This window comes from Pleurodeles waltl, chromosome 4_2, assembly GCF_031143425.1.
Source record: "Pleurodeles waltl isolate 20211129_DDA chromosome 4_2, aPleWal1.hap1.20221129, whole genome shotgun sequence".
Classification (NCBI taxonomy): domain Eukaryota; kingdom Metazoa; phylum Chordata; class Amphibia; order Caudata; family Salamandridae; genus Pleurodeles; species Pleurodeles waltl.
This window is the reverse complement of record NC_090443.1, coordinates 1,037,413,781-1,037,441,459: the sequence shown is the minus strand read 5'-3', so window position 1 is coordinate 1,037,441,459 and position 27,679 is coordinate 1,037,413,781. Positions and strand designations below refer to the sequence as shown.

Below are 27,679 nucleotides of genomic sequence, written 5' to 3'. Positions count from 1 at the left end.
AATTTGTTATTGCTATTCTGTCTGGCTATATGTTGTACTTATTTAAAGATGTGCTAAAAAAACATAAAGCAAAGAGTGTTGAGAAGGAATGTTTGGAATATGATTTGGGGTATTTAAACTCTAAACGTATCATGGAGATCCTTTGTAGGTAATGATAAAGTGCAGAGCCGTCCTTTACATGGTTTAGACAAGTATTCATGAAGTTGAACTGGTGACAGGGGCTTGGAGCAAAGGACCGGATGAGAGGTGTCAGGATTTGAGGACTGGAAATGAAGTCTGTCCGCCACATTATATTAATCAGGCATTTCTTAAACTTTGCTAGTGTTAAACAAGCAGGGGTCAAGTTGATTGGCCTTGGAATTTTCTATTTAAAAGGAGTGCCCATTCAGAATATTTGTTAAGCATTTCCTGGGTATCATAATTAGTGCAGAAAATATGAAGTGTTGATTTGCAGATGTTTATTTTTTTGGTGTCTTATAAATATGCACATGAAATAAGCCTGTTAAACTAAATTTATGTGTAGCTTAAATCTTCACCTTCAGGTAAAAACAAATATTGTGAATGCAATTGATTAAGCAAGAACACATGGACTTTATTTTGGAGCTGTATATATTGTCGTAACAAAATATGTTGTTAAACTTTTTTACTACATATGAGATATATCTATTAAACAGTAATTTTGTAGAGTTTCTTAAATCATTGTCAAAACATGATAGAAATGTGAAACATTAAACTCTCAGAAGACTATTAAGAAGAGAAGAGTCTGGTATGTACAGCTGTCTTATTCTCAGACATCCTCCAGAGTTACCAGAGACAAACTTGGGTGTACAATAATGTAGAACATTTTCTTTAATCTATCTCAGAAATTCCTCTCCAAATTAAAAATAGGGAATAGCTAATCCTACATCTGAGCCACATAAGAATATGAATTTGAAGGCATGTTCGCTTTAGGGCCCATGTAAATAAATTCAGCATTGCTACGTTATTAAGTTTGGCTATTATTGATAATTGTTCAATCCAATGGACTCTAAGGGCCTGATATAGAGTTTAATGGATGGAATTACTCTGTCACAAACGTTATATACATTATATCCTATGGAAATCATAATACGGTGGAGGTGATATCTGTCACGTTTGTGACAGAGTAACTCATCCGCCAAATTCTAAATCAGGCCCAAAGTATTTGTGAGTGAATCAAGGAAGTGATCCTTTCTGAGCCAGCGTCTAAAATAGAACCAGCGAGCAGAATGTCCCATCAAACTCCTTACCTTCACTAACCAGGACTGACTCAATCTATTCCTATTGGGATCTTTTTTACTGCGAGGAGGGAATTTGCTTTACCTGATGAGGACGGGCGTGTAGAGCAGAGCCACGATGGGGGTGACATTTATCCCCATCAACATCTTGTTATCAATATCTTGGAGGCCCACAGACCCGTACTTCACCTCTCGGTACGTCTCGTCATAGTGAAGGATCAACTGCATCTGCAGTAGACCTGAGGAAAATAATAAAGATTTTCTGGTTGGTCAATCAGCCATTGGAATGACACACATCATTTATTCCCTTTGCAGCTTTGGAATCGACTATTGTGTACTTCGATTAAGTAGTACCCCTGTACACCAGACATCCACGTATCAGTGGCAAGCACAAATTTAACTATCCCGCTTTTATCTATTCCAAATACCTTTCCTTGGTTGACAAAGACCCACATAAACAACAACAAACTTGTATCATAGGCTTACACCATGAACACACCTGTATTAAAATTGTTCTGTGAATTTACACCTACTAAAAAGCATCATCATCTTCTATCAGAGCTGACATGAAAGATGTGTTAATAACATTTATTGAACTGACAAGGCAACTGGTGATACCTTCAGGATCATCGGCTATGAAGTCCCAAATCTCTGTGTCGCTGAACAACAGTATAAGATATGAGTCAATGTTTCAATATTTAAACCAGAGACAAAGCTCAGACCAGTCTTCTATAGTGCACAGGTCCATGCAACCGTTGTTGTGAGGCCAAACCTGATGCACATGAATGTTTTTTAATCAATAAGGATCATTTCATCACTCCACATAAAGCAAGTCTTGAGTTTCCATGCAACCAATAACACACTTTAGATGTTAACACACAAAGATCGTCTCTGTAGATTTCTAAAAAAAACTGCATTTTTAAATCTATTTATAGAGGTTACAAGGTGATTTAACGGAATCAGCAGAAAAACTATGTAAACCAGGAACGCTCAAGGCTATCATTGACACCGGACAGGTTTCAATGATCTCTTCCAGCCCCCCTTATGATCCAGATGAACAGGAAATGCAAGACGGCCTTGTAAGAATATGGATTATTATCTGGAGTGGGCATCAGGGTCAACCCTCAAAGTCTCTAAACTAACCCCCATAGCTATTGTACAGAGCAAGCAGGCTTAATGCAGTGCCGTATTTATGCCGTACCAAAACAGCTATAAAGTCAAAATGCGAAACAAATAAAATCCCAAATCAAATTAGAAAAATGGAGTAAAATGCAATAACTGTCACCAAAATGACAAAAATTCAATGATGGGAACCGGTGATATGAATTTTTAAAGTTTTAATTGGTAATAGCACCAAGAAACAAAGTGCTACTGATAGTCAGTGGTTGCTGGGACCTAGATGCAGTTAGAGGCTGACAGAGATGGGGGCGTGGGTCAAACACACCAACCAGGTTCATTCTGGTCAAAGACTTTACTTTCTGACTTAGGCCCTCATTGTAACATTGGCGATAAAAACCGCCTACCACTGCGGCGACGGCCGCCAAAAGACAGTCACCGCGGCTATCACCTGTCTGCCAAATTATGACCACAGCCGGGTTCCCACCAGAAGAATGGCGGAAATCCGGCTGTGGCCATGCTGGCGGATGGCAGTAATGTGGCGCTGCTACCAGCTGCAGCACCATGACAGTAGTCCGCCGCCAGCCGTATTATGAGAATGAATACCGCCTGGAGGTGTATTGCTGGTGGATGCTACTGCTGGCAGCAGCGCCCCGTCCCATTTCCTGCCGGAGGACCCCCTGGGCACAGGTAAGTGGGTGCTCCGAAAGGGGATGTGGGTATTGTGTGTGTGTGCGTGTATGTATGTGGGTGTATGTCTGTGCGTGCATGTATGCGGGTGTGTGTTGCGTGTTGTATGTGTGCGCATGTTTGGGGGTGTGAGTGCGTGTATGTTGAGTTGTGTGAATGTGTGTCTGTATGTATGTATGTGTGTGTGGATGTGTGTGTGAATGAGTGGATGGATGTGAGAATGGATGTGTGTATGCGTGTGTGAAGGGAGGGGCATGTATGAAGGGGGGGTCTGGAGAGGAAGGGGATGGGGGGAACCTGTGGAGGGGGAGAGAGGTGCGGGAGACTCATCATCATCATCAACACAAGCTTTATTCTGTCATAAATAACCATCAAAGCATAAAACCACGACAATCCACAAATTACCTAGTTGATAAAAAATAAATAAGAAAAGTTAAAAAACGTCAATCAACAATTATATTAAGATAAAACTCTCATTCCATATCCTGCAGCATACATATTTACAAATTACCACATTTTAAAACACAAGTACATGTATGCTGGGGGAGACTCCTATCAGTGGCATGGAAGGGATTCCCCGTCACTGATAGTGCCTACCGCCATGGTTTTCGCGGCGGTAAGGAAGCCACGAAAACCATGGCAGTAGGCGGGGTCATAATCCTGGAGGTCGGCAAGTGACAGCCGCCAGGCTGGAGATTGATGTCTCCAGCCCGACGGCCGTTACAGCTGTGGCGGTCGGTGTGGTACATTGGCGGTCTGGCTTCAGCCAAATCGCCAATGTCATAATATGGAGGAAAGTACCGCCAGCCTGTTGGCAGTACTTTCCTCCATATTACCGCCGACGTCATAATGACCCCCTTAGTCCTTTAAGTCTCAATCCATCATAGGGGTACACTTCTGAAGTCACCAGGGCCTCAAATGAAGCATTAAGAGACCCACAGGATGTAAGGCAGAGGCCAACAGCAGGGCTCAGTAGAGGTTCCAGTAGCCACTGGTCAGCTGGGCAGTTGCAGAAAAGGCTTCTTGAAGCTTATTATATCCCTGTAGGTTGAACAGGAGGTCAGCCTTATGGCCCTTGGAGTCCACTTCTTTGCCCTAGGCACAAGAGGGAGAAGGTCCAGTCCTTTAGGGCTCCTCTCAGGTCACAGACAGCAGGTCTAATCCTCGTCTGTTCTTCCCCAGTTCTGACACAGTTGCCTGAAGATGCCATATTTATACTTGGCATAAGTTACTAGGGAGAATGACTCCTTTGCACACCATAACCAATGGGGTAAAGGTTCCTGGGGCCAACCCTACCCGCTTTGGACATTTGCAAGGTGGCAAAAGTCTTCCGCCACACTGAACTTGGGCTCTAGGAGGTGGGTGTGGGGGTGGGTGTGTGGGGCTGTGCTATAGTAATCATAGTATCCAATTTGGGGCAGCCTCTGAGCCCATAATATATCCAGAGACATGAGCTTGATAGAACAAAAGCAGGCTTTCCAGCAACCGAATTTTCTACCGCACAGCAGGTGCTGCGCCGATTCTTCTCTGGATGTCGGGCTGAGTCGTTCCGGGTTGGCTGTGTGTCGATCCAGTGGGCCGTGCATCGAATTTCCGGTCGCTATGCTGCATCAATCTTCTTGTTGCGAAGTCAGGCTGAGTTGTTCCGGTTTGGCGTGCGGTGAAATTTTCACTGCAATGCAGGCTGTGCATCGTTTCTGGCAGGCTGTGGGTCGAATTTTGCCGCACAAGGAGTCCTTCTTGAAGAGATGAAGTCTTTTTCGTCCGAGACTTCAGGGAACAGGGGGCAACCTCTTTCCAAGCCCTTGGAGAGCACTTCTTCACCACAGCCAGAGAGCAGCAAGGCAGCAGGGCAACAGCAAGGCAGCAGTCCTTCACGGAAAGCAGCCTGGCAGTTCTTTGCAGGATGCAGGTTCTGGTTACAAGTGTCTAAGTTGGTAAGGCAGAGGCCCTGCTTATATACCCAAATATGCCTTTGAAGTGGGGGAGACTTCAAAGAGTGTCTTAGAAGTGCACAAGGTCCCCTTTCAGTTCAATCCTGTCTGCCAGGGTCCCAGTAGGGGGTGTGGCAGTCCTTTGTGTGAAGGCAGGCTACTGTCCTTTGACATGCAAGTGTCAGGCCCTCAATCTTCCCAGCCCAGGAAGACCCATTCAAAATGCAAATGTATGCAAGTGAGGCTGCGTATCCTGTGTCTGGGGTGTGTCTGAGTGAATGCACAAGGAGCTGTCAACTAAACCCAGCCAGACGTGGATTGTAAGGCACAGAAAGACTTAAGTACAGTGAAATGCTCACTTTCTAAAAGTGGCATTTCTAAAATAGTAATATTAAATCCAACTTCACCAGTCAGCAGAATTTTATATCACCATTCTGGCCATACTAAATATGACTTTCCTACTCCTTTCAGATCAGCAGCTACCACTCAAACAATGTATGAGGACAGCCCCAATGCTAGCCTATGAAGGGAGCAGGCCTCACAGCAGTGTAACAATAAATGTAGGAGTTTTACACTACCAGGACAGGTAAACTACATAAGTACATGGCCTGCCTTTTGCCTACACAGCACCCTGCCCTATGGGTTACCTAGGGCATACCTTAGGGGTGTCATATGTAGACAAAAGGGAGTTTTAGGCTTGGCAAGTACTCTTAAATGCCAAGTCGAATTGGCATTGAAACTGCACACCCAGGCCTTGCAATGGCAGGCCTGAGACAAGGTTAAGGGACTATTTAAGTGGGTGGCACAATTAGTGCCTCAGGCCCACTAGTAGCATTTGATAAACAGGCCCTGGACACATATAGAGCACTCTACTAGCGACTTCTAAGTAAATTAACCAGTCCAATTGGGTATGATCCAATGTTACCATGTTTAAAGGGAGAGAGCATATGTACTTTAGCACTGGTTAGCAGTGCTAAAGTGTGCAGAGTCTATAAACCAGCAAAATCAGTAACTAAGAAGTGGAGGGAGGCAGGCAAAAAGTTAGGGGTGACCACCCTAAGGCTGTCAGGTCTAACATAGTGGCTTCCCAAAGTTATGGCAGATCACACGGGACAGTTAATTTCTATGTAACTGTCCAGCGATCACAGGTTCACATCTTACTAATGCATGCCACAGAGTTATCCCTCTTCATGTGATCAAAGGTTCACATATTTAAATTCATTCTACAGTATTATCCACCATTATGCGATCAATGGAGTTCAAAGATTCATATCTTCAAATTTGCACCAAAGAGTTACTACTCTTCATGAGCCTCTTAAGATAGCTTAGGTCCACATATTCAAATTCATGCCATAACACAGTTGTGAATCTTCCATCATCTCCATGAGGACATCTGTACACTGCATCTTCAATAAATCTATCAATAATTTATTTGTAGAGCGCACTACTCACCCGTAAGGGTCTCAAGGCGCAGTGGGGGTCGGTCCTCTGAGCTTTAGTCGAAGAGCCAGGTCTTAAGGTCCTTCCTGAATTGAGGTGGACAGGCAAGGTGTTCCAGCTCTTTGCCGCAAAGTTAATGAAGGATCTTACTCCAGCTGAGTTCTTCCGTATGCGGGGTACGGTGGCTAGTGCCTGTTGAGAGGAGCAGAGAGGTCTGGCGGGAGTAGAAGGTGATGCGGTTGTTGAGATAGGTGCGTCCAAGGTCATAGAGAGCCTTGAATGAGTGGACGAGGAGTTTGAAATTCTGAACGTCTAGAGGAATCAAGTGTAGAAAGGGAGGACCTTTCATTATTCACTTGGAGTGCAAGAGGACCTGAGGCCTTGGGGCTTCAATGGTAAACAACATTGTCCACCATGAATGTGGTTTAATAGCCACTGACTGCCCCATGATCCCGAGAAACCCAGCTGGTCAAAAGGGTCACCCACTGCAACCCTTAAACCTGGGGCTTCTCAATAATCCTTTGAGGCCGCAATCTTCTTCAATCATAGAAAGGAAAACACTGAACGACATTTGATGATCCACAAACATTAACGGACTGACTTAGATATTGGCGGAGAGGTTACTCTGTCACAATAGTGACGGATATCCGGTCCACTGAAATCTAAATCCCATTACTTCCTATGGGATTTAGATTTCGGTGGATAGGATATCCGTCACCTTTGTGATGGAGTAACACAGTGGTTCCCAACCTGTGGGCCGGGGACCCCTGGGGGTCCGTGAAGCCTCCTCAGGTGGTCCGCGACTGCTTAAAAAATATTATAATATTAGGTCCCAGTTATCAGAAATGACTCAGTGGGGGTCCTCGGGTTCCAATAATGATTCAGTGGGGGTCCCCGGGCTCCAGTACTGATAAAATGGGGGTCCACAGAAGTCAAAAGGTTGGGAACCACTGGAGTAACACATCCACCAATATCTAAATCAGGCCCTAACTGTCTTTCAATGCTTTGTCGAAGCAGTTGCCTCAACTTCAGATACAAACCTTCAGAGCACATTCAGCAGGCTCCTCGTTCTCTCTACAGGCGTGCTCACATGGTGTTACATGCATATTTCTAAACATATATCATAGACGTATAAAAGATAATACATCAACACACACTCGCTGTGGTACTTAGTAGTACATAAAACTTACATCAAACATCTACACTCTGGAACTCTTCATGCATGAAGTAGAATTAACAAACAGCTAGAATTTTGGAAAGATGTTCCCCCAACATATGATTCTTTGGGCAAAGCATGAAAGGGCAGTCATACATGTACACAATCCTCGATTCTCTATCCCACTCACTGTCCGCGTCTTCTTCAGGCATAAGTGCAGCTACAAGCCAGCCGTGACACAATTAGAGCAAACTTCCAAACCTCACGCACGACACCCAACATTATACATGTACGCTACACCATAAACCTTCTCTATAACCATGCACACAAACAGAGTTGCCACTTATGTGACCACTAAGAAAGCACCTTGCTAGGGGTACAAAGCACTACACAAGTGTGTACAAAACAATGAAGTCAAAGTTTTGTACAACAATCATGTCAAGCATATGATGCTGATTCGTAGGTCCTGCAGCCTCAACAGATGGAACATTTTTCTGAAGAAGGAGAGACTCTGGCTGCAGGAGTAGTACTGAAGGTGGAACCGTATGTGTCAGAAAGGGAGAGAAAGAAATAAAGAGAGAGAGAGAGAGAGAGAGAAAGAGAGAGAGAGAGAGAAAGAAAGAGAGAGAGATAGTGCATGTATGTGCACGTGTGTGTCTGTATGTGTGTGTGAGGGTGTGTGTGAGTGTGTGGCGTGTCTGTGAGTTGTGTGTGGGTGTGTGTGTGTCTGGGCGTGTGTTTACTCCTCCTGGTCTACAGCTGTTGTAAAGTGGAAGTGAAAGAGGAACAAGCCTCTGGGGGTTCTGGTAATTGGTAGATGGGGGTGGACTTCTCACTGCTACTGAAGTCTTCAGTCTACGATTGAGAGGAAGTGAGAACAGACTGCTACTCTTCACCAGGGCAGACACTACATTGTGCTGAGCTAAGTCCAGAGCGGCCTGTCCTGTGGCTATCCTTCTAACAAGAGCAAAGCTGGGTGTGGTAGAAGCAACATAGAGCTGAGGTCATTAAATAAGGCAAGTGTTAAATGGGTGAGGAACCATGGCGGCAGATTGAAGTGTCAGGTAGAGGGAGGTGACGAGAGACCGATGAGGTTACAAAGAACGGGGAGCAGCATTGACAGAGCTCCCAACTTCTGAACCTCTCCCTGCTTTCAGCTCTTCACCTCAATGGACCTTCCAGAGGGTCTCTCTAATCCACTCAACTTTCACCCAGGACCTGGAGTTCTCTGGAGAGAAGGAACATCTAGGGTGAGAGTAAGAATGTATCAGTGCTGCAGCTTTGTCTGATAGCCCTATGGAATGTATCATCTTTGGCGTCTCTGCTACAATGTGTCATGCACATCAAGGTGTATGGATCAAAGCTGAATGAATTGGATTCTGATTGGAATGTCACAGTACATGGGGGATGGATGGAACATGCTGAGGAGTAGCAAGAAGCTCAAGAAACATCAAAACAAGAAAAGTAAAATGAGAGGACAAAAGGGAAAGAATAACTAGACTAGGAAAGAGGGTGTAAGAAACAAGGAAGGGTCAGGAAGTTGAAAGGAAGGTGGGAGTAAAAGAAAGGGGAACAAATAAAGCCTGGAAAGTAAGCGAGCATGAAAAGGACCCCGGGGAAGGGAACACAGACTCCTCCTTCCGCTGGGTGGCTACGCGTGGTGGAACGTGCATTAAGTGCCGTAACCGGCATGTCTGAGCCCTCTGTAATTGCCCAGTGTCGGGTCACATCAGGCATGTGAGCGGTGAGGTCCTTGGGTAGTCATTGATTAAAAGGCAGTAGTCAGTCTGGGTATCAGATATTGCTGCCCAGTGATTGGAAAGCCAAGTTACCCCCTTTTTACATTTGACTCTTCTGAGGTTGCAATGTGAGTAGTCAAGGCTTACTCCTGGAGGTTCAGCTCACATTCCATGTGTTTATCTCCCCACGAGCCAGTCACTGGAACACACTCATCGGGCCTCATGCACGGCACATACTCAGCAGTAATAGGTGACACTTCCACGATACCTTGTTCCCATCTGAGTACTACACAATCAGTAGCTATACACTCGACCATCTGGAAAGTGCTGTGAGGACTTGCAGGAGGTAGGAAAGTGCTATACAAATGCCATTACAAGAAGGCACAACTAGGGTTGGGGCACCTGTGTGTTGCTTTCAAGGTAGCAGCACCAGGTAGATCATTCCTAAAGGTACATCACGGACACACCTCAGCACAAGAATTACAAGGAAGGCGTAAGAGGAACCTGAAGGAGGTTGCAAAGATCTGGAGGAAACTAAAGGGGTTTTTGTGTTCCTGATGAACAGGCCCAGTGGCAAGTAAAATATTCTGAGACCAGGCCACAGGTACTGCCTCTTGCAGGAAGCAGCAGAGAGTGCTGGACACTGGGCAGTTATTCAGAAATGATGGCAAGGAACCCTGCACTGCATTTGTGGATTGTTTTCGAGTAGTGGTGGCCATGCACATATGGGGGAACTGGGACACAAGAAGGTTCTTGTACACATTGACAACCAAGCAGTGGTAGTTATTGCAAATCGATGACAGGGGCCGAGTGGGTGAATTGGCTGCTGTGGAAATTTGTGCAAAGTGCAAGTGGTGCCTGTGGAGAGAAGATACATTTGGGGCAGTTTTTCCATTGCACTGGGATTAAATCAAGTTTTTTCATTTGAGGCCAGTTAGTTGTGAGGGAAGTGGTGTGGACCTACTGATTACTGGTGAAGGAGTTGGAATGATGTAGACTGTGGGCAGTTTTAATCTACGCCTCCAATATTCAGAAGCAGGATCTTCAGGGCTCCTTTCCCCACTCGGTTGCAGGCCGGATAGAATACATCTCCAGAAGATCAGGTCACTTGTCTGTGCTCTCCTGGGTGCGTTGAGCTTTTTCAAGGACTTCCAGAGATCTGCCCTCACTCCTTCCTTACCCCCTGTGGATGGTAAGTAGTAAGTTAAATTACATCCTGGTTTACACCGCCTGCCAATGGAGTGTCTTTTGGCTGCTTCTCTTACAACTGAATGCAAGTTGTGTGGCACAGTTTAGCAGTTGCTGCAGTTTGGCGATGAGGTCCTCGTAAAGCTCACACAACAGTACTCCAAAGCTTTCCATGAAGCGTGAGCTGGACAGTACCACTTGGATGTTAGGTTACATGCGTGACTTTGCAAAGTGAGGATGGTTTAAAACCGACCCCCCTGACTACGAAGGATAACTCAAAACCAAAGATTGTAGCCCCATTTCTAGAACTTTATGTAGGACCTTGGAACAGCCCTTAACAAAGCAATTATGTGCTCTTTGTGCCCCCCATCACTAGACGCTCTTTATTGGTGCCACTGAGGCATATCAAGCTTTCACTTTTCCTGGCTGAACAGCTTGTGGCAAAGGGTTTCATCACCCAAGAGGAGTCAAATCTCCAGCTTCACAACATGGGCCTGATTTAGATTGGTGATGGATATCCCGTCCGCTGAAATATAAATCCCATTAGTTCCTATGGGATTTACATTTGTGCAAGCAGGATATCTGTCACCGTTGTGATGGAGTAACCCGTCCATCAACATCTAAATCAGGCCCCATATTCATCTGTTGAATACATGACTGCACAAGGAAACAGTTATTGCAGGGATCATCTCTTGGTAACAACACCTGGAACCCTGTGCACGGATGATTCACTTGATCCCATCTAGATCAGCAAGGCCCATCTGCAAAAGAATGACTGGATCATCCAAAAGTGGTTCCCAAGATTCCCACCGGCAAAGCCCAACATTTTAGAAGTCTACTGCGGTTCTACCGGGCACCGTGCTGCAGAGAGGTCAAGACAGATCGCGGCTTCTTGTTGGTCTTGTAACGAGATGAGGAGGCCTTTGATGGTTACTGCTGCTGTTTCAGTCACTTTCAAGGGTCTGAAGTGTGCCTGATGGATAGCTGTGGTTTTATGTACCTTTTCATCCAGACCGTGGCTTGCTTTCTGACCATATGCACTCAGACATTACCGACCCAGGTAAAACAATCTAGGGTGCTGGTGTCTAGTGCTTAGAGGCTTGTTAACAAAGCATAACTGATCTATAGGAATGGGCTTGTGATCAACCTCTGTCTCTTTGGAGAATTATGTATTCTCTATTCATTATAGGTATATACTCCGTCAAATGGAAACCTGTATCCCCTGCCTAGTTTAAGAGGTATGTGCTCTGTTTGCAAAATGAATACACTGTCATTTTTTTTCTTCAGAGGAAGCATTATTCTCATACCATTTTGGTAAAGGGAAACGCTACCTCTAAATTGTTGGGGATTGGTGTATATGTCCTCTCTACTTGGGTTGAACCACACCGCCTGTATTTGGAGATGTCAATGTTTGCGTGTCCCCATTTGTAGGAAGTGAACCATCTGTCTTTTCAGGGAAGGCGTGTCCTATTTAGATTTAAGGAAGTACATCCTATGCTCTTTTGTGAAAAACATAGCTTTTGCATATTTTGTCTTACATCATCAACCTCAAATACATGTATTCAGATTAAAAAACATATCAATAAAAATGTAAACTCATACATTAAAAATCTCCGTTACATTGCACAAATAAGCACTACACCAGTTAACAAGTAAAAACACTGAACCGGTTATCAGTTAAAATAAAGATAACTTCATCAAATCGTTTCACTACTGGCTCAATATTCACTTACTAATAAACATCAATTTCACGCCACCAATCCGCCCCAACCAGCGTCGACCAATAGTTCATCCCAGGTACATCATCTAAGTATCATAGTTTGTCCTGACTCTGTAATGTATTGTATTTGTTACACCATGCTCTGGCCATAAATGCAGAAACTGCTATTACTACTGTCCCATTTACCAAACTCTGCACCTTGTATGACCATATGCAAGGATCTAATCCTGCACGACAAGCCTCTTTGTTTACAGCTTCTCCTAGTGGAGCAAGCGTGTCAATACCAAGTTGAGGCAAATAGCCTCACAGACCAACTCCAGCAAAGCAGCAGAGAAGGTGAACCATTTGTAAGTGAACATGCTTACTTACCTCTAGATGATGTCCGATGGCTTCCTCTCCAGTCCCACCACCCTTTACACAGCCATCCTGGAGACCAAAATTACCTTTTTTTCTAAATCTAATCATCAAGGGCAATTAATAACATCTTTGCTAATTATTCAGCTAGGGAGATGGGGGTAAGGGAAAGTCTGCAAGGATCTACTTGGGCCTGTTTTTATACCCTGGGCTACATCTCCACCCCTCTGCAAGAGCCGAGAGGTGGAATTAGCCAGCTTTGATGGTTGTACCGTAGCCAGTGTGAACATCCGGTCAACGCTAACTTTCCCCATCGCCAGGATGCACTCTCAAAGAGGAGGCTGAAGATGGGCCTGACTATGGCATGGTTAGTGAAGCCAGGAGATTTCTTTAAAAAATGCCCAACCAAAGTCTGCTGAAGAAGACAAGGATTGCCCTCGATGCACAAAAGACTGATGATTCCACAAGGATATTGTCTCAAGCGAGAGCTGGAGTATCAAGCAGACACTGAAGACCACAGAGTAAAAACGATCCAACAGAGGGCGTTTAATTGATGCCAAAGAGAGGGTTGGAAGGTTGCAAAGATCTTTGTGGTGGAGTCGAGAAATACGTAAGGGAGCCTAGGGCAGTCAGCACAGGTGGAATATGGCTAAGGGGTGCTTTGGCTTCCAATTCTCACTTCAATGCAGGAGAAAGAGGACACCACTAGTGAAGATGAGGTTACTTTGACCCCGTACAGGAGTTCTGAAACTTTACGGTTATTGTGCAGAACAACTGTAATTTAGCAGCCCTTGCTTGAACACGTTTGGTGGCACACATTTCTCCAAAGCATCATGTACTGCAGCTCTCTTGGGGTCAGATGGGGGCCTGTGAGTAGTGATGTGGGCTTGTGGAACGGGAGAAGGTTGCTAGAACATTCCTTCTGCTAGAACCTAGAGAAGCATTTTGGATTGGTTTAGCAATTAAGAGCAATGCCCAGGGTCAGGTCGTAGGATGGGTCCAAGGTAGGAGAGCAGGTGACACGGTCTGCACCAAGGACTTCCAGAGAAGATGATCTGAAATCTGGCCAGCGTCATCCAACAGAATGGACCAGCTGAGAGAACTCAAGGAACTCTACAGTGAGACTGATTGCTTGGCCGTAAAGATACCGTGTTGATTCATTCCTGTATTAAAACCATTGCTGATCACCAAACAAACGTGAAAATACTCTCCATCTACATGAATTATGTGTAATTTGATCACATGCATATTTATTGTGGATAGTCTGACGAACTAACATACATTTTTACCATACAATGTCTCGGCGACCCCATCCCTAAAATGAATTGTGAAATGTAAGAGTCAGCAAGGGACATGTCAGGTGAAGGGCCTCTACATTATTGCAGAGTTGGTTTACTATTGGCTGAAGGGAAGCGCTCCGTCACACAGTGACGCAAACTCTGCCCCGCTTTCAAGGAAGCTCTGGAGATCTCATGATCTATGTAGCGTCCTCCCCCCCGGGAGCACCCAGAAGAACACGCCACATATGGAGCTCCAGATTAGACGTCGTTATACATCAGCATACGAGCATACACTACTCAAAGATTACGTCATAACCCTTAATAACCACAATGTAACTCCTCCCAGCCCGTTATGTGGTCTCTGTGTTGAGTCCGCCCAGAACCGCAAGGGTCCTAATGCACTTAGTCTCACAACACTACAATCTTCTCATACAGACCCTTGATGTTCACAGGTGATGGGACTGCCTGAGAGATCTCATTATAAGGGACATATCTCAGTGACGGACACTGTGTCAAGCTGGCTAATCAATATGAAATCAGAAAAAGGAACAGTGTCGGCATTGGCCAACTGTTGATACGCAATAGCGACAGAGAGGCAACTTTGGAGCTCAGTGAAAGCCTTCTTGGCAAAGTGTAAAGTAGGGTTGATAAAGGTCTCATGGACAATTAGAGGGGGATCACACTCCAGCAGAGGTACGTGCAAGCCTGGAAAGGACATCAGGACTACGCCTTGAGTCTCCCTACCCAGGTAGACGCCGTAGGTCAGCATTCCTGCCACGCTGGCCGCCACCACGTTCTTGATCACAATGAGGCGCTTGCGTCGATAGTACTTCCGCTCTTCCTCCTCCTCGTTGTAGTCTGTGTTGGGCCCCAGGAAGTCATCAATCTGTGATGAAAATGGAGAGATACGGAGATGAAACACAGAAAGTTAGAGAACACATCAAGAACTTCCAGTTAACATGTAACTCCGTTTTTTTTTATGTTCCACTAGTTACTGAACCCTGGTATCTCTGGCAACAAATGTGACGGGTATCCCGACAACCCCAGTACGATTTCTATAAGCTGTAATGGGATCATAAAACGGCGGACGGGATATCTGTCACATTTGTGATGAAGTAACCCCATCTGACCTCTAAATCACTCCCTAAGTTATGAATATATCCCATATGTTGAAGAAGTAAGGGCTGCGCCTCGCTCCACCCTGGCGTGGCTGTAAACGGCCACTGCGGCTGTATCATATGCCGCCCTCTGCGTGTGAGAAGGGAGAACTGCAAGGAAGGCCAGCTCTGCCATTTATTGACAAGACGGGGTGCCTGCATGTTGTCCAACGCAGGATGGAATAACTGAAGATTCATCCGGTTCTGCTCACCGGTGGGTGAGTGGGGTCACAGCAATCGTACCATGCTCTGCCCTTCCGTCATATTCTATAACTTCTAGTGTCAGAACGGAAAAATGCAGCTTTTGAATCATTTTACCAATAGTCATGGAAAAACTGTGATAGATAACACCTAGTTACTGTAGTTGCATTATTAGGTCTGAGCTACTGACAGCTTTAGCAACCAGACCAATTGTATAACCAGAGTAGGCTTTGGGTCTGCCCCATCCTGATTGGATGGCTTTGTTGTCTGTCTCAGTTGTCTCCTCTTGACTCAATGACTTCCCTCCCTTTTCAAGTGTTTGTCCCATCCCCGGAGCATTTGCTCTCAGTGTTCTGAGGGGTTGACTTGCATCCTTCCACTGCTGATGTGGCTTGCAATAAGGGAATTACTTTTTCTTAAAGTGCCCAGTGGCAGTGCATGTGTTTTCTTGCTCTCTCCCTCATGTGTTGCTTCACCCTTCATTTTCCCCGTACTAACCCTCACCCCCAGCTCATCATGTTGCTCCATCGTCTTCCAAGTTTATCCATTGCTTCTTCACACCTCTTCAAATCCTTCCTCTTTTTTAAAAAAAGTTCCAATTTTAGCACCACTGTGCTATTACTGCCTTGCACCCCCACCCACAACATGGTGCCCCTTCTCCTACCTCTCTCCGGTGTAATTGTTTTAATTTTTATCGTTTTACTATTTGCCACCTTAAATTCAGTGCTTAATTCGTAAATAAAAACATTCAGGTGCCTAAAGCCCTCCCTCCCCTTAAACACGCTGCTGCTGCAATTAAATGTGGGAGCACTGAATACTGAGGCAGCGTAATCCTGAAGCCATCTCGGGCCTCTTTTATTCATTTACAGCCACTCCCTGCTCCTTCAGCTCACGCTTGCAGCTTTCTGCTTTCTCTCTTTGAAACGCTTTTTCGTTTTTCTCTTCCTCCGTTTTTCCCATATCTGTTTTTTGTTCGCAGTAAATGCTTGAGTTAGAAAAATAAGTGCCGGTGCCCCGCACCAGAAACCACCGGCTCAAATTAAGAACTGCTATAAATGTTTGTTGCCGATTTCAAAATGACCGCCTCCGACTGGGTACCCAGGAAGGGGTTTGTATTACTTTAGGAAACACGCTCAAGGATGACCACTGCAGATGCATGCTTTTCCACTGCGGCCATCCGTAAACTGGGTTTATTGAAATATAACAAATGCATTGAATGGAGGCTGCAGCCATCTTTGAACGGGATTTGTCAAACCATCACACGTGCATTGAAAGATGCACAGAGAAGACGCGCCAGGCGGTCGGTAATAAATGTAATCATTGTGGCCTTTACTTCAAGTTACAAAATCATCCATACACACTGAGCTGTGTTGGTGCTGATGAGACAATGCCCCCTTTCCCGTTGACACTGAAACCTCATTTATTCCATAAAATTCTATTTGTAACACGACGTGCAGTGCCTCCTGCCCTGTGAACTATTCAGGATCTGACTAATCTCTGCTTTCACTTCAGAGTCGACTTTCTTCCTTGGAAAATGCCTGCACCGGAAGTGAGAAGCAGGAAGTGGGAGGCTCCCTTCATGTTCCAAAATTGGCCAAGTCATTCCATCTGCTGTCTGTTTAGACCTTAAACCAGTTCCTGTAAATGTTGTTTTTTACCAAACACTTTTAATTTTCTCATGGTAAAATAATGGAGCTCTAGCCACGGGTGTGTGCTGTGATAAATGTTACTTTTCAAACTGCCGGAGAAATATATTCACCAGTGTGGGTGATGAAATGAGATTATAATCTGCCCCACCACACTTCTGACGTTCAGCCCCTTGCCATCCATGCCTGTACCAGCTCTGAGCTCTCTGCCAGGGATCTCTCTGGCTGAACCACCCTAGGCCTCACCAAATGTGCACAAATCGAGGCCCACTATAGCGTCTGTGGAAAACCCACGGGCCTAGAGGTTTCAATAAAAACACCGACATAATGGGAACAAAAACCAAGGGGCACATTTACAATCCCGTGCGCTGCTGGTGCGTCACGTTTTTTTACGCTGCAGCGGTGCAGAGCTCACACCCATATCAAAAGGCCACGCAACGCCACTTTTCGTGTCTTTTTTAGGGCCTCGGACATGTGGTGTAAAGCAACGCAGTGCAATTCGCTGTTTTACCTTACTCTGCGTCAGGGAGGCGTACCATGGGCGTTGCGGTGAGTTTTCCCAATAACACCCACCATGGGTTTTGATGCATTCCCACATTTCTCCTTGCGTTTTCCTGATTCTGCGGCACACATAGATGGAGGAATGTGCCTCCATGGATTGTTTTTTGTGCAGGAAGTTCCCCCTTCCTGCACAAAAGCATTCCTGCCTACACCGCAGACACCTTTGCACTATGGTGCAAGAGTGCCTGAGTTGGCGCTAAGCACCAAACTGTGCGCTGGTTGAAAGGACTGGAATGCACTGTATCTCGTAAATACGGTGCATTCCTGCCCTTTAAAATTGGCGTGGGGCAGCACAGCAAAACTACTGCTTTTTAGGATGCTTTGCTGTTTTGAGGCCCACTGTGCAATCATTTCCAAAATTACCCCTTTACTGATGGTTTGCTGTAATTTCCAGACCTCCTTGATAAGGATAACAGTATCTTGATGCCACTGACAAAGGTCATCTCTGCTGCTTCTTCATCCTGATCCATATACATCCTTTGATATGTGGGACTACAAAGTTTTATAGAACTTCAGCAAGACTTAGGAAGAGCTCTTGTAGGAGGCTGGCCTGGCTTATAGTGGGTACCTGATGGTACTTACACCTTGTGCCAGATAAAATAAGTGCTGGTGCTCCACACCGGAAACAGCAAGCACAAATTAAGCACTGGTCCCACTGCAGTCCACCACCCCCACTAGTATGGTTCTAGAAGGTACCCCGCCTTCCCCACTGGTTATTCATGCACCTACCACCTTTCACTTCTATCCATCTCTCAATAAACAGATGGTAACCTCTAACTTCCCACTGACAGCCCCAGTGATGCAGGAACGTGTTTCAGGCTGATATATCTGAATTAAAAGAAAAATGAAAACGGAGAAACCACATTGGGGGAACCAAAACATGGGAAAACAATTTTAAAGAAAGACAATTTTAAGGAAATACAGAAATATTGAAAATTAAAGGAAACATTCAAAAGGAAAGATAATGAGTGGAGTTTAGAAGTAGTGAGAGTGTTTTAGGGTTCACAGATACATGGAGTTACAGCTGTGAAGGGTTGAGCTTAGGTATTAATTTTTTGGGGGTTCACGAATGGCCTGAGTGTACAGGTGGTGAGGTGTTTTAGAGGTCAGGAATCAGTGGATTTTATGGCAACTAAGTGTTAGGATTCAGGAATGGGTGGGGCTTAGTGTGGTGAGGGGTTTTAAGGGTGCAGTTTAGATTTAGAAAGTTTTTTTAGGGTTCAGGGAATGGGTGGAGTTTAGGGGTGTTGAGAGTTGTTAGGGTTCCGAGATGGGTGGAGTTAGGAGCAGTGATTTTTTTAGGGTTCAGGGATCGGTGTAGTTTTAGGGTAGAACGTACTTTTTTTAGGGATATGGAGTAGGTGTAGTTTACGTGTGGTGAGGGCTTTTTAGGGTTCAGGGATGTGTGGAATTTAGGATTTTAGAGTTCGGGCATAGAAAGGTGGAGTTTCAGGATAGAAAGGACTTTTAGGGGTGTTAGGTGTAGTGAGGGATTTTTAGGGTTCAGGGATGTGTGGAGTTTAGGATTTCTAAGGGCCTTTTGGGTTGGGATTGGGTGGGGTTTAGGGATCAGAGAGGAGAGGAGTCTACTTTAGGGGTGGTGAGGGATTTTAGGGTAGCATGGATGATTCTATGAATTGGTTTCTATGAAATGGTAACTGCCATTCACGCTGAAAATTTCCAATAAATAGTTTAGGTGAAATGGTTTCTCAGTGATGGTATTCGATGAAATAGTCTTTCGATGAAATGACAGACATCAGTTTCAGGCAGACCCTGTTCTTTTCAGCAGACCCGCCCCTTTTCTTAACACACAGTCCTGACAGCTCACAGTGCAGATCGGATGAAGCCTGCGGGTCCATCAGTGGTGGGACCTGGGGGCACAGGCAGTGTCAGTGGCGCCCGTGGAGACAGTGGCAGGTCCAACGCAAAGGGCTCCATAGGTGTGTGCACAGTGTGGGACTCAGCATTATGTTTTAATTTCGCGTTTCCTCCTTTTAATCCCATTACCGGCGGGGGCTGAGCTCCCACTGTCCGTGCACTCCAGGGCGGGGGCAATATTTATTGGAACCGGTTACATGCGTGTTAGACATGCACTCAGAGATCACTGCTAGATTTCAAACACGTGACTTCAGGTGACCTGCAAGGCAAAGGCAGATCTCTGCAGTAAGCGCATGGTTCTCTGACCGGGATGAGAACCGTAGTCCTGCAGTGTATGCCGCTGGTGCATTATCCCACTGAGCTGTCTGCCCGGGATTGGAAGCCATGACTTGCAGACTGAGCTCTGTAATAATCTGAGGTGGTGACCCGCACACCCTTCAGCAACCCCTTCGTTCTCCCGCTCGGTTCCTTTTAGTCTCCTTTCCGTGTCTTGCTTTCGTTTTTTAATGTCTTCTATTTTACTTGCATTTTTGTGTTCATGTACCTGGTTCCCTCCTGTTTGTTTTGCCTTGTCATTCTTTTTCACCCCTTAAACTTCGCGGTTTTTTACAGCGCAAACTTGACCCTGAGGTATTGTAGTGCTTTACATGAGCACAAGATACATTACACAAGGACACATTCATACATTACACAAGGACACATTCATACATTACATAAGGACACACTCTCTTTTCGCAGGCGCTGGAGATTGAGTGATTTGCCCAGAATCACAGGATGTTGAGCCGACGCTGAGACTCGAACCTGGTTCCCCATCTCCAAGGTCAGCAGCTCTGGCCAGTGCCACATCATCCGCCTCTTTTCGTCCTCGGCATGTGGTTTCCTCCTTCTCTCCTTTTCTTGCTCTCTTATTTGGTTTGCTGTATTTCTTTTAATGTCTTTTCTACCATTTCCTACTATTCTGCTTTTGCTTGGAGTTTCAGATTTCTTCCTCCCCGCCCCTTTCTTGCTGCGGGATCTCCTACCACATTTTTGCTCGTTTCCTCTTCCTCTTTCATTTCGTCCTCTTAGCGTGCACGAGTGCTGCTGACGTCACAGGTGCTGGTGAAGTCACGGGTGCTGGTGAGTCAGCGGGTGCTGGTGAAGTCACAGGTGCTGGTGAAGTCGCGTGTGCTGGTGAGTAACAGCGGGTGCTGGTGAAGTCACGGGTGCTGGTGACGTCACGGATGCTGGTGAAGTCACGGTGCTGGTGACGTCACGGATAATGGTGACATCACGGGTGCTGGTGACGTCACAGGTTCTGGTGAAGTCATGGGTGCTGGTGAAGTCAAAGGTGCTGGTGACGTCACGGGTGCTGGTGAAGTCACAGGTGCTGGTGAAGTCACGGGTACTGGTGAAGTCACAGGTGCTGGTGACGTCACGGGTGCTGGTGACGTCACGGGTGCTGGTGAAGTCACAGGTGCTGGTGAAGTCACGGGTGCTGGTGACGTCACGGGTGCTGGTGACGTCACGGGTGCTGGTGAAGTCACAGGTGCTGGTGAAGTCACGGGTGCTGGTGAAGTCACGGATGCTGGTGACGTCACAGGTGCGTGTGACGTCACAGGTGCTGGTGACGTCACAGGTGCTGGTGAAGTCAGGATGCTGGTGACATCACGGGTGCAGCTCTCCCAGGAGCAGCTGACATTGTGCGCGTAAGATCTCTGCACAAAGCATGTCCCTACATAGCTGCCAAGGTTTCAGATTATGTGAGACATATTCATAATCTCAGTATAATTATGAATGACATTTTAACGACTATGAGTGACACTTTCTTGCAAGCAAAATCAAGCGATGAAGACGAGGGAACCATAGAAATATAGTAATATATCGAGACTCCTATAAGCCCACCCCTGTTGTACTCCAGCACCACCTTGTGGCCTTTGATAAACACTACTCGGAGCTTACCTAGCAAAGTGAGAAACCGGAACAAGAAGGTTTTACCCTCTTTTAGGACTTGTGTGACAATCTCAACCATTGCGGTAATGCAGATACATGACTGGAAATGCATTATTCTAATGCAAGATGAGTGACACTTGGCAGGGCTGTCCATATGCAGCAGCACACGTCTGGTCCAGTAGTGGAACAGAGATGCTATGAGCACCAGGAAAAATTGCAGTCTGCCATTTGGTTGCTCCCCCTCCCCTAACAACATGACACTTTTGGAGGGAAACCCAGTAACCTTTTGTGGCACTTCTGGTAAGACAGCTGCCTAGGCCGTCCTTCTGGTGTCACCAGCACCGCCAGGGGAGCAAAGAGATAGTGACAGAGGTGCAGCAGTAGGCCTGCCGAGAGGTCTGCTGAGGCACCCCTACATACATGAAGAAGGTGCCGTGACCCCGTACTTCCGGGTCAAGCAATGGTGCTCAAACTCGTCCAGAATTTTACACAAAAATGGAAAACAGAGTTTTCTTTCTCTGTATTTAATTTAAAATAATTAAAAAAAGCAAAAGAATGTCACTTTCCCAGTTTCTCGATGCACTCAGTCATGACTGTCAGATCAAAGGTTGTTCAGAGGCCAGAAGAGATTTACAAAAACAAAACAAGTAGCTGAACATGTGGTGTGTTTATACTATGATACTCTTTTCAGAGTACTGCATCTCTACAATATGTACTCTGCAGTTTGTAGCACTAAATTCAGTGCTTAGTTTGAGCCGGTGGTTGCCGGTGAGGGCACAAACACTTATTTTTGAGGGCCGGCACTTATTTGTCTGCATCAGGCATTTACTGCGAGCAAAAGACACATGTGGGAAAGACAGAGTGAGAGAAAAAAGAAAAATCGTCGCAAAGGGAGAAAGCAGAAAGATGCGAGAGTGAGCTGAAGGGGCAGGGAGTGGCTGTAAATAGATTGAAGAGGCCCGAGATGGTTTCAGGATTACTTGTCTCAGTAGTCAGTGCATGCCTATTTAATTGCAGAGCTTTGGGCACTGGCACCTTTTAATTTACAAATCAAGCAGTGACTAAATTTTGACACGCATCCACATGTGAGTGTATATTTATCAAGTAAGTGTGGCAATACGCTGCTTGCAACTTCATTTTTCACACAACACAAACAGGTCCATATTGATGAAAATGACGTACAACTGCGCTAGCAGTATAGACAGGAGACATTACCACTACCCCAATGCCCACTACAGGGGACCAGTGTACCCAGGACAACCCCAACAGACACAGTGCCAGCCTGGGGGCCCTACATAAGGTGCCCCCAGTGGCACACAACAACTTTAATGCCTGGTCTGACCAGGCGTTAAATTTTGATGCTAATCGGCCTCAGCGCCATTGTTTAGGTCTGCCTCATAGGTGCGTGTCATTTTAGCATTGGGAGGTAAATATGGAGTTGGGGGGCATCATTTTTAGGAAGGGAACGCTTACCTTGCATATCATTGTCGCAATGAGATGCAAGGTGGGTTGGTGCTTCCTAAAAATGGAGCCAACTCATATATTTTGATGCTAGACAGGTCTAGCGTCAAAATATAAATATGGAGTTAAGTTAGCACTGCTTTAGCGTAAAACAAAATGATGCTAACGTGATGCTAACTTTCCATAAATATGGGCGTAAATTTGCATAAATGCTGAGAAGTCTTGCAGATAAACTGCAGAGTGCCAGGCTTGTTACAGAAGGCGACTGCACCACTTCAAGCCCACCCTGCACGACCCAACTGGGGTCATCCTCATAACGTACTGCACAGCCAGCCTGACGGCACAGTGAGTTATGCGCTCGCTGCTGACATCTGCTGTGACTGCCAGATCACGAGGTGAAAAAAGCTTCCTTCTTCCCCATAACGTTTCCTTTCACTATTCACAGAAATTCCTGGTCAGAGAGCAGAGCTTCCCATCCAGAGCACCAGCGCCTTGAGACCCTAAGCGTTGATTTGCCGCGCTTTATAAATCCTCGATTAACTGATTTAAGTACTGCACTCATAAGTTAGTAAAATCATAAACAAGTTGCATTTTTAGGATCCCATCTTTTGAATATTAAACTGTTTCCTTGCTATACCCATATATATTTAAAATGAATGTATTAGGCTATCCCAAAGGTTGCTTTTAAAGCTAAGAGTTGCTTCTATACCCTTCAGTCTGTGAAAACAGCATAAATTCAAAAGTACACAAATGTGAGACCCTAAGGGGGCGGGGTTACAGAATAAATGAGACGTTCTTTTTATTACAACACACGTGCGCATGTAGGCTTGTTTTCTGCAGAGCGTAAAGTTCTAGGTATGTTACACTTTGTGGTTTCATTGGGGCAGATAAAGTTTTAATACATCGGTGCTCTGATCTTCTAGACACAAGTAGTAATTGTTTGTGAATGACGTTACCTGCTGTGGCCCAGGTATGTGTAGCTCATCTGCATATCATGCAGCACATAGAGGTCGTGTGTAAAGTCCCCACCATGGAATATTCTACTCAGCATGGGTGCGTTGGGGGGGCAGCTACTGCGGCTTTAAAGCCCACCCCTTCCCAGGGCCCCACACCCCACGAAGGCCACACCTCTGGCCCCATTAGGCTCAGAAGCCCCGCCCCCCCTTCCCAGGGCCCTTCCCTCACCAATCAATCAGTTTTTGTAAAGCGTGGCTACTCACCGTGAGGGTCTCAAGGCACTGGGGTGGGGAGAGCCTCATCCGAAGAGCCACGTCTTGAGGTTGTTCGTGAAGAGGGTGAGCGACAAAGCCACACTTGCCCCCCAATAGCATCACGCGTAGAAATCATAGCAGGGTTTGGAGGTCAGTGGATAATGTTTCATCAGCCCTCCGCTGCCCCAATTCTAGCGCCCTGACAGCATGAGAGGCAGGTCGATGCTCCCTGGCCCCAGGCAGCTGGGTCTCACGCTCAGTGAAGGGCGGAGCTACCCCCCCGCGGCCCCCATCACCGGAGCGCAGCACTGAACCCCGGCCCAAGGCGAGGTCTGCACCTTGTAGCGCTGCGTGCGCCTGGTGAGTAGCGTGCACACCCGCAGCTCACAGTGTCACACTAACAGCTGTGGGAAGAAGTGACCCTGGACGTGATACGTGCGGAACAGGCAGCCGCACCAGGGACAACTCAAGGATTTTGGGGGCCCCTGTTCTGAACAGCTTTGAGTTTATGATCCAGTTACAGCGCTTTGCGCAGGTCACTGGTGCAAATTCTGAACGTGTTTACAACTAATATTCAGTGCCTTGTGTTTTCAATATCGTGTTCCAGCAGCAACTGGGTAATATTACTGCAAATATTCTCTGCCACGCCCTCTCACTCCTCACGTGAGGTCCTGTTGTGAACTGAAACAATTGTTTATGGATGTTGCATGGAACATAAACACGAGTTTATCTGCACAATGTGTGTAACCCATCACCCACAAAAACGAAATGCAAGAAAAACTCTTTTTAAAACAATCTATTTAAGAATTATTCAAGGCCAACAGGGCAATGCTCTCTGCAGAACAGAGCTGGCTCTATCTGGGGCACCTGAGAGCTGGCGCCCTGGGCCAGAGCCCACTCTGCCCCGGCCTGAAAACATGTCTGACCGACCCATTTATGCGTTAGGCCCTAAACTCTAGAGATGATCATTCACTCGCACCGTGCTCCTGACGCTGAATGATGTGGGAGGGAGCAACATTAGACCCAGTGAGTTAGAAGCCCCCGCCCTGGAGCCCCCGCACCCCCTCCCCCCCCCGTTAGTGTTGTCGCCTCTCAGACAAAAATACCACCACTCATCCGCGTTTCCTCATTCTGCAAAGGTTGCCAGAAGATGGTTCACGTAAAAGTATCTTAATTTCTTTTTAACACTTCAATTCTGCCTCTGTTTGCGTTAATAATCAGTAAAGAATGATTAAGACAGCTCTGTAATGTATTTGAAGTAATTTATTTCTGCATCCGCTGTTTTAAGTTGTTGTTACAAAGGGTGAAAAATACTAGATTTTACAGTTTTTTTTTTAACTGGATGCAACATGAAAACAAGGACCATGGTGGTAAAACATTGGTCAGGGGACAACTCTACTCGCCCCACCCCTCCCCACCACTTCCCCTTTTGGGTGCAGGGCTTGTCTGCGTCTTTGACACGAGACCTTTGCCCAATAAGAACTCCAGAACCGGTGTCTACCTAATGGACAACCTTCACAGCACCCCCAGTGCATCTAAAGAGGGTACTGGGACCCCAGACCCAAGAAGCCTCATTTGAACCCATCTGGATCGATCTGACTTATGTGGAGCTGCAGAGCCCGACCCTTCTGGTGCCTCCCCCCTGAGGTGAGCTGTAGAACCCGACCCTTCTAGGTGCCTCCCCCCTGAGGTGAGCTGTAGAGGCTGACCCTTCTAGGTGCCTCCCCCCTGCGGTGAGCTGTAGTGCCCGACCCTTCTAGGTGCCTCCCCCCTGAGGTGAGCTGTAGAGGCTGACCCTTCTAGGTGCCTCCCCCCTGAGGTGAGCTGTAGAGGCTGACCCTTCTGGTGCCTCCCCCCTGAGGTGAGCTGTAGAGCCCGACCCTTCTGGTGCCTCCCCCCTGAGTTGAGCTGTAGAGCCCGACCCTTCTGGTGCCTCCCCCCTGAGGTGAGCTGTAGAGGCTGACCCTTCTAGGTGCCTCCCCCCTGCGGTGAGCTGTAGGGCCCGACCCTTCTAGGTGCCTCCCCCCTGAGGTGAGCTGTAGAGGCTGACCCTTCTAGGTGCCTCCCCCCTGCGGTGAGCTGTAGAGCCCGACCCTTCTGGTGCCTCCCCCCTGAGGTGAGCTGTAGGGCCCGACCCTTCTAGGTGTCTCCCCTCTGAGGTGAGCTGTAGAGGCTGACCTCTCTGGGCCTAGAACCCATCACATCACTACCACTCCGTGGCCCCCCAACCTCATCCCCTCAGCCTCAACCAGCCCCTCCCACAACCTCTAATGCCAAAAACACCTTCTTCTGCAGCTTCAGCTGCCCAAGCAACACAACAACCTGGACAATGGAGAAAGCCGCTGACAGCAAACACACACAAAAAGCAAAATTCTGGACGTCATATGTTCCACCATCAACAACTTCACCTACCACAGGCCACACCTCCAAGACTACACTGACTCGACCTCCCCGAACAGACCCACATCACCCGCAGCTCAAGAAACACCACTGGGTCCCCAATGAAGAGATGTCAATTCAAGATGCTGGTCCACACCTACAAAACCCTACAAAACCAAAGGCCAGCTTACATCAACCACTGACTGTACTTCCACTGAAGACCTAGCTGTTCACCTGAACCCACCAGAGGCAGCAACACCTTCAGCACCTGAATACCAGTCAGGGTGATTAGCTGCACTTTATAAATCCTGATTGATTGATTGACTATGCAGACACCCCGAATGATCTTCCACGCTCCTGACCTGGCCACCGCAGACAAGCAAAAGCATTCAACTAACAGTTGTAGGTATTCAATAAACTCCACATCAAAAGATTACAAGGTAACTTAATAGCAAAGGTCAACATCTAACTGTGGTCCTAAAAACTCACCTCTGTCCTTTCAAATCACCACAACTTTCAGATCAAAGCTGACCCAGACCTCGAAAGACCCAGTGATCTAAAAGCAAGCCATCCACTCTATGGAGGTAAAAGGGCTCTCAGAAGATAGGTGAAGTGGTGATGTAGACTACACCTGCAGGAAGCCCTCACAGCCCTTAAGAACCTTGGTGTAGTTTGCTGGAACCTCACGTCAATCAATCAATCAGTTTTTGTAAAGCGCGGCTACTCACCCATGAGGGTCTCAAGGCGCTGGGGGGGATGGGAGGGACCTCATCCGAAGAGCCACGTCTTGAGGTTCTTCCTACAGATGGTGAGCGACGGGCTTTGTCCGAGGTGTAGGGGGAGTTTTTTCCAGCACTTTGCTGCAATGTAGGTGAAGGATCGTCCTTCGGCGGTGGTTTTGCAGATGTGAGGGACAGTGGTTAGGGCCATCTGGGTGGAGGGGAGTGATCTGGTGGGGTGTGTATGGTCTTGTACGTGTGGGTGACTGGCTTAAAGGTGATTCGCTTCTCGGCCAGTAGCCGGTGGAGGGTCCTCAGGTGTTGGGAGATGTGTTCTCGGCAAGGGAGGTCCAGAATGAGTCTGGTGGCGGCATTCTGGAAGAGTTGTAGTTCTTGATGTTTCTAGTTGAGATGTGGTGTAGAGGACATTGCCATAGTTGAGTTTGCTAGTGACTAAGGCGTGGATAACTGTCCTGAGACAGTCTGCTGGGATCGAGAGTGTGCCAGAAGGAGGAGGCGACTGAGTTTACCTCGCGGGTCATGGATGCGGAGGAGGCGAGACACATGTGCCACGTCAGACACAAAAAGTACACGCGACATTACAACTATCTTGGAAACGCCAACCAAAAGCAGGAAACGCTTCAAGGTTCCAATCCAAACA

General features: G+C 46.6%; 1 protein-coding gene across 1 annotated transcript in view; it reads right to left on the bottom strand.

Moving 5' to 3' along the window:
* Positions 1-27,679, bottom strand: part of UNC93B1 (unc-93 homolog B1, TLR signaling regulator) — a 123,768-nt gene that overhangs the window by 64,417 nt on the left and 31,672 nt on the right. The window contains exons 3-4 of the mRNA XM_069232967.1: positions 14,618-14,759; positions 1,342-1,495 (exon numbers count right to left, since the gene is read on the bottom strand). Of these exons, the coding sequence (XP_069089068.1) occupies positions 1,342-1,495; positions 14,618-14,759 (296 nt within the window). The remainder of the gene's footprint in view (positions 1-1,341; positions 1,496-14,617; positions 14,760-27,679) is intronic.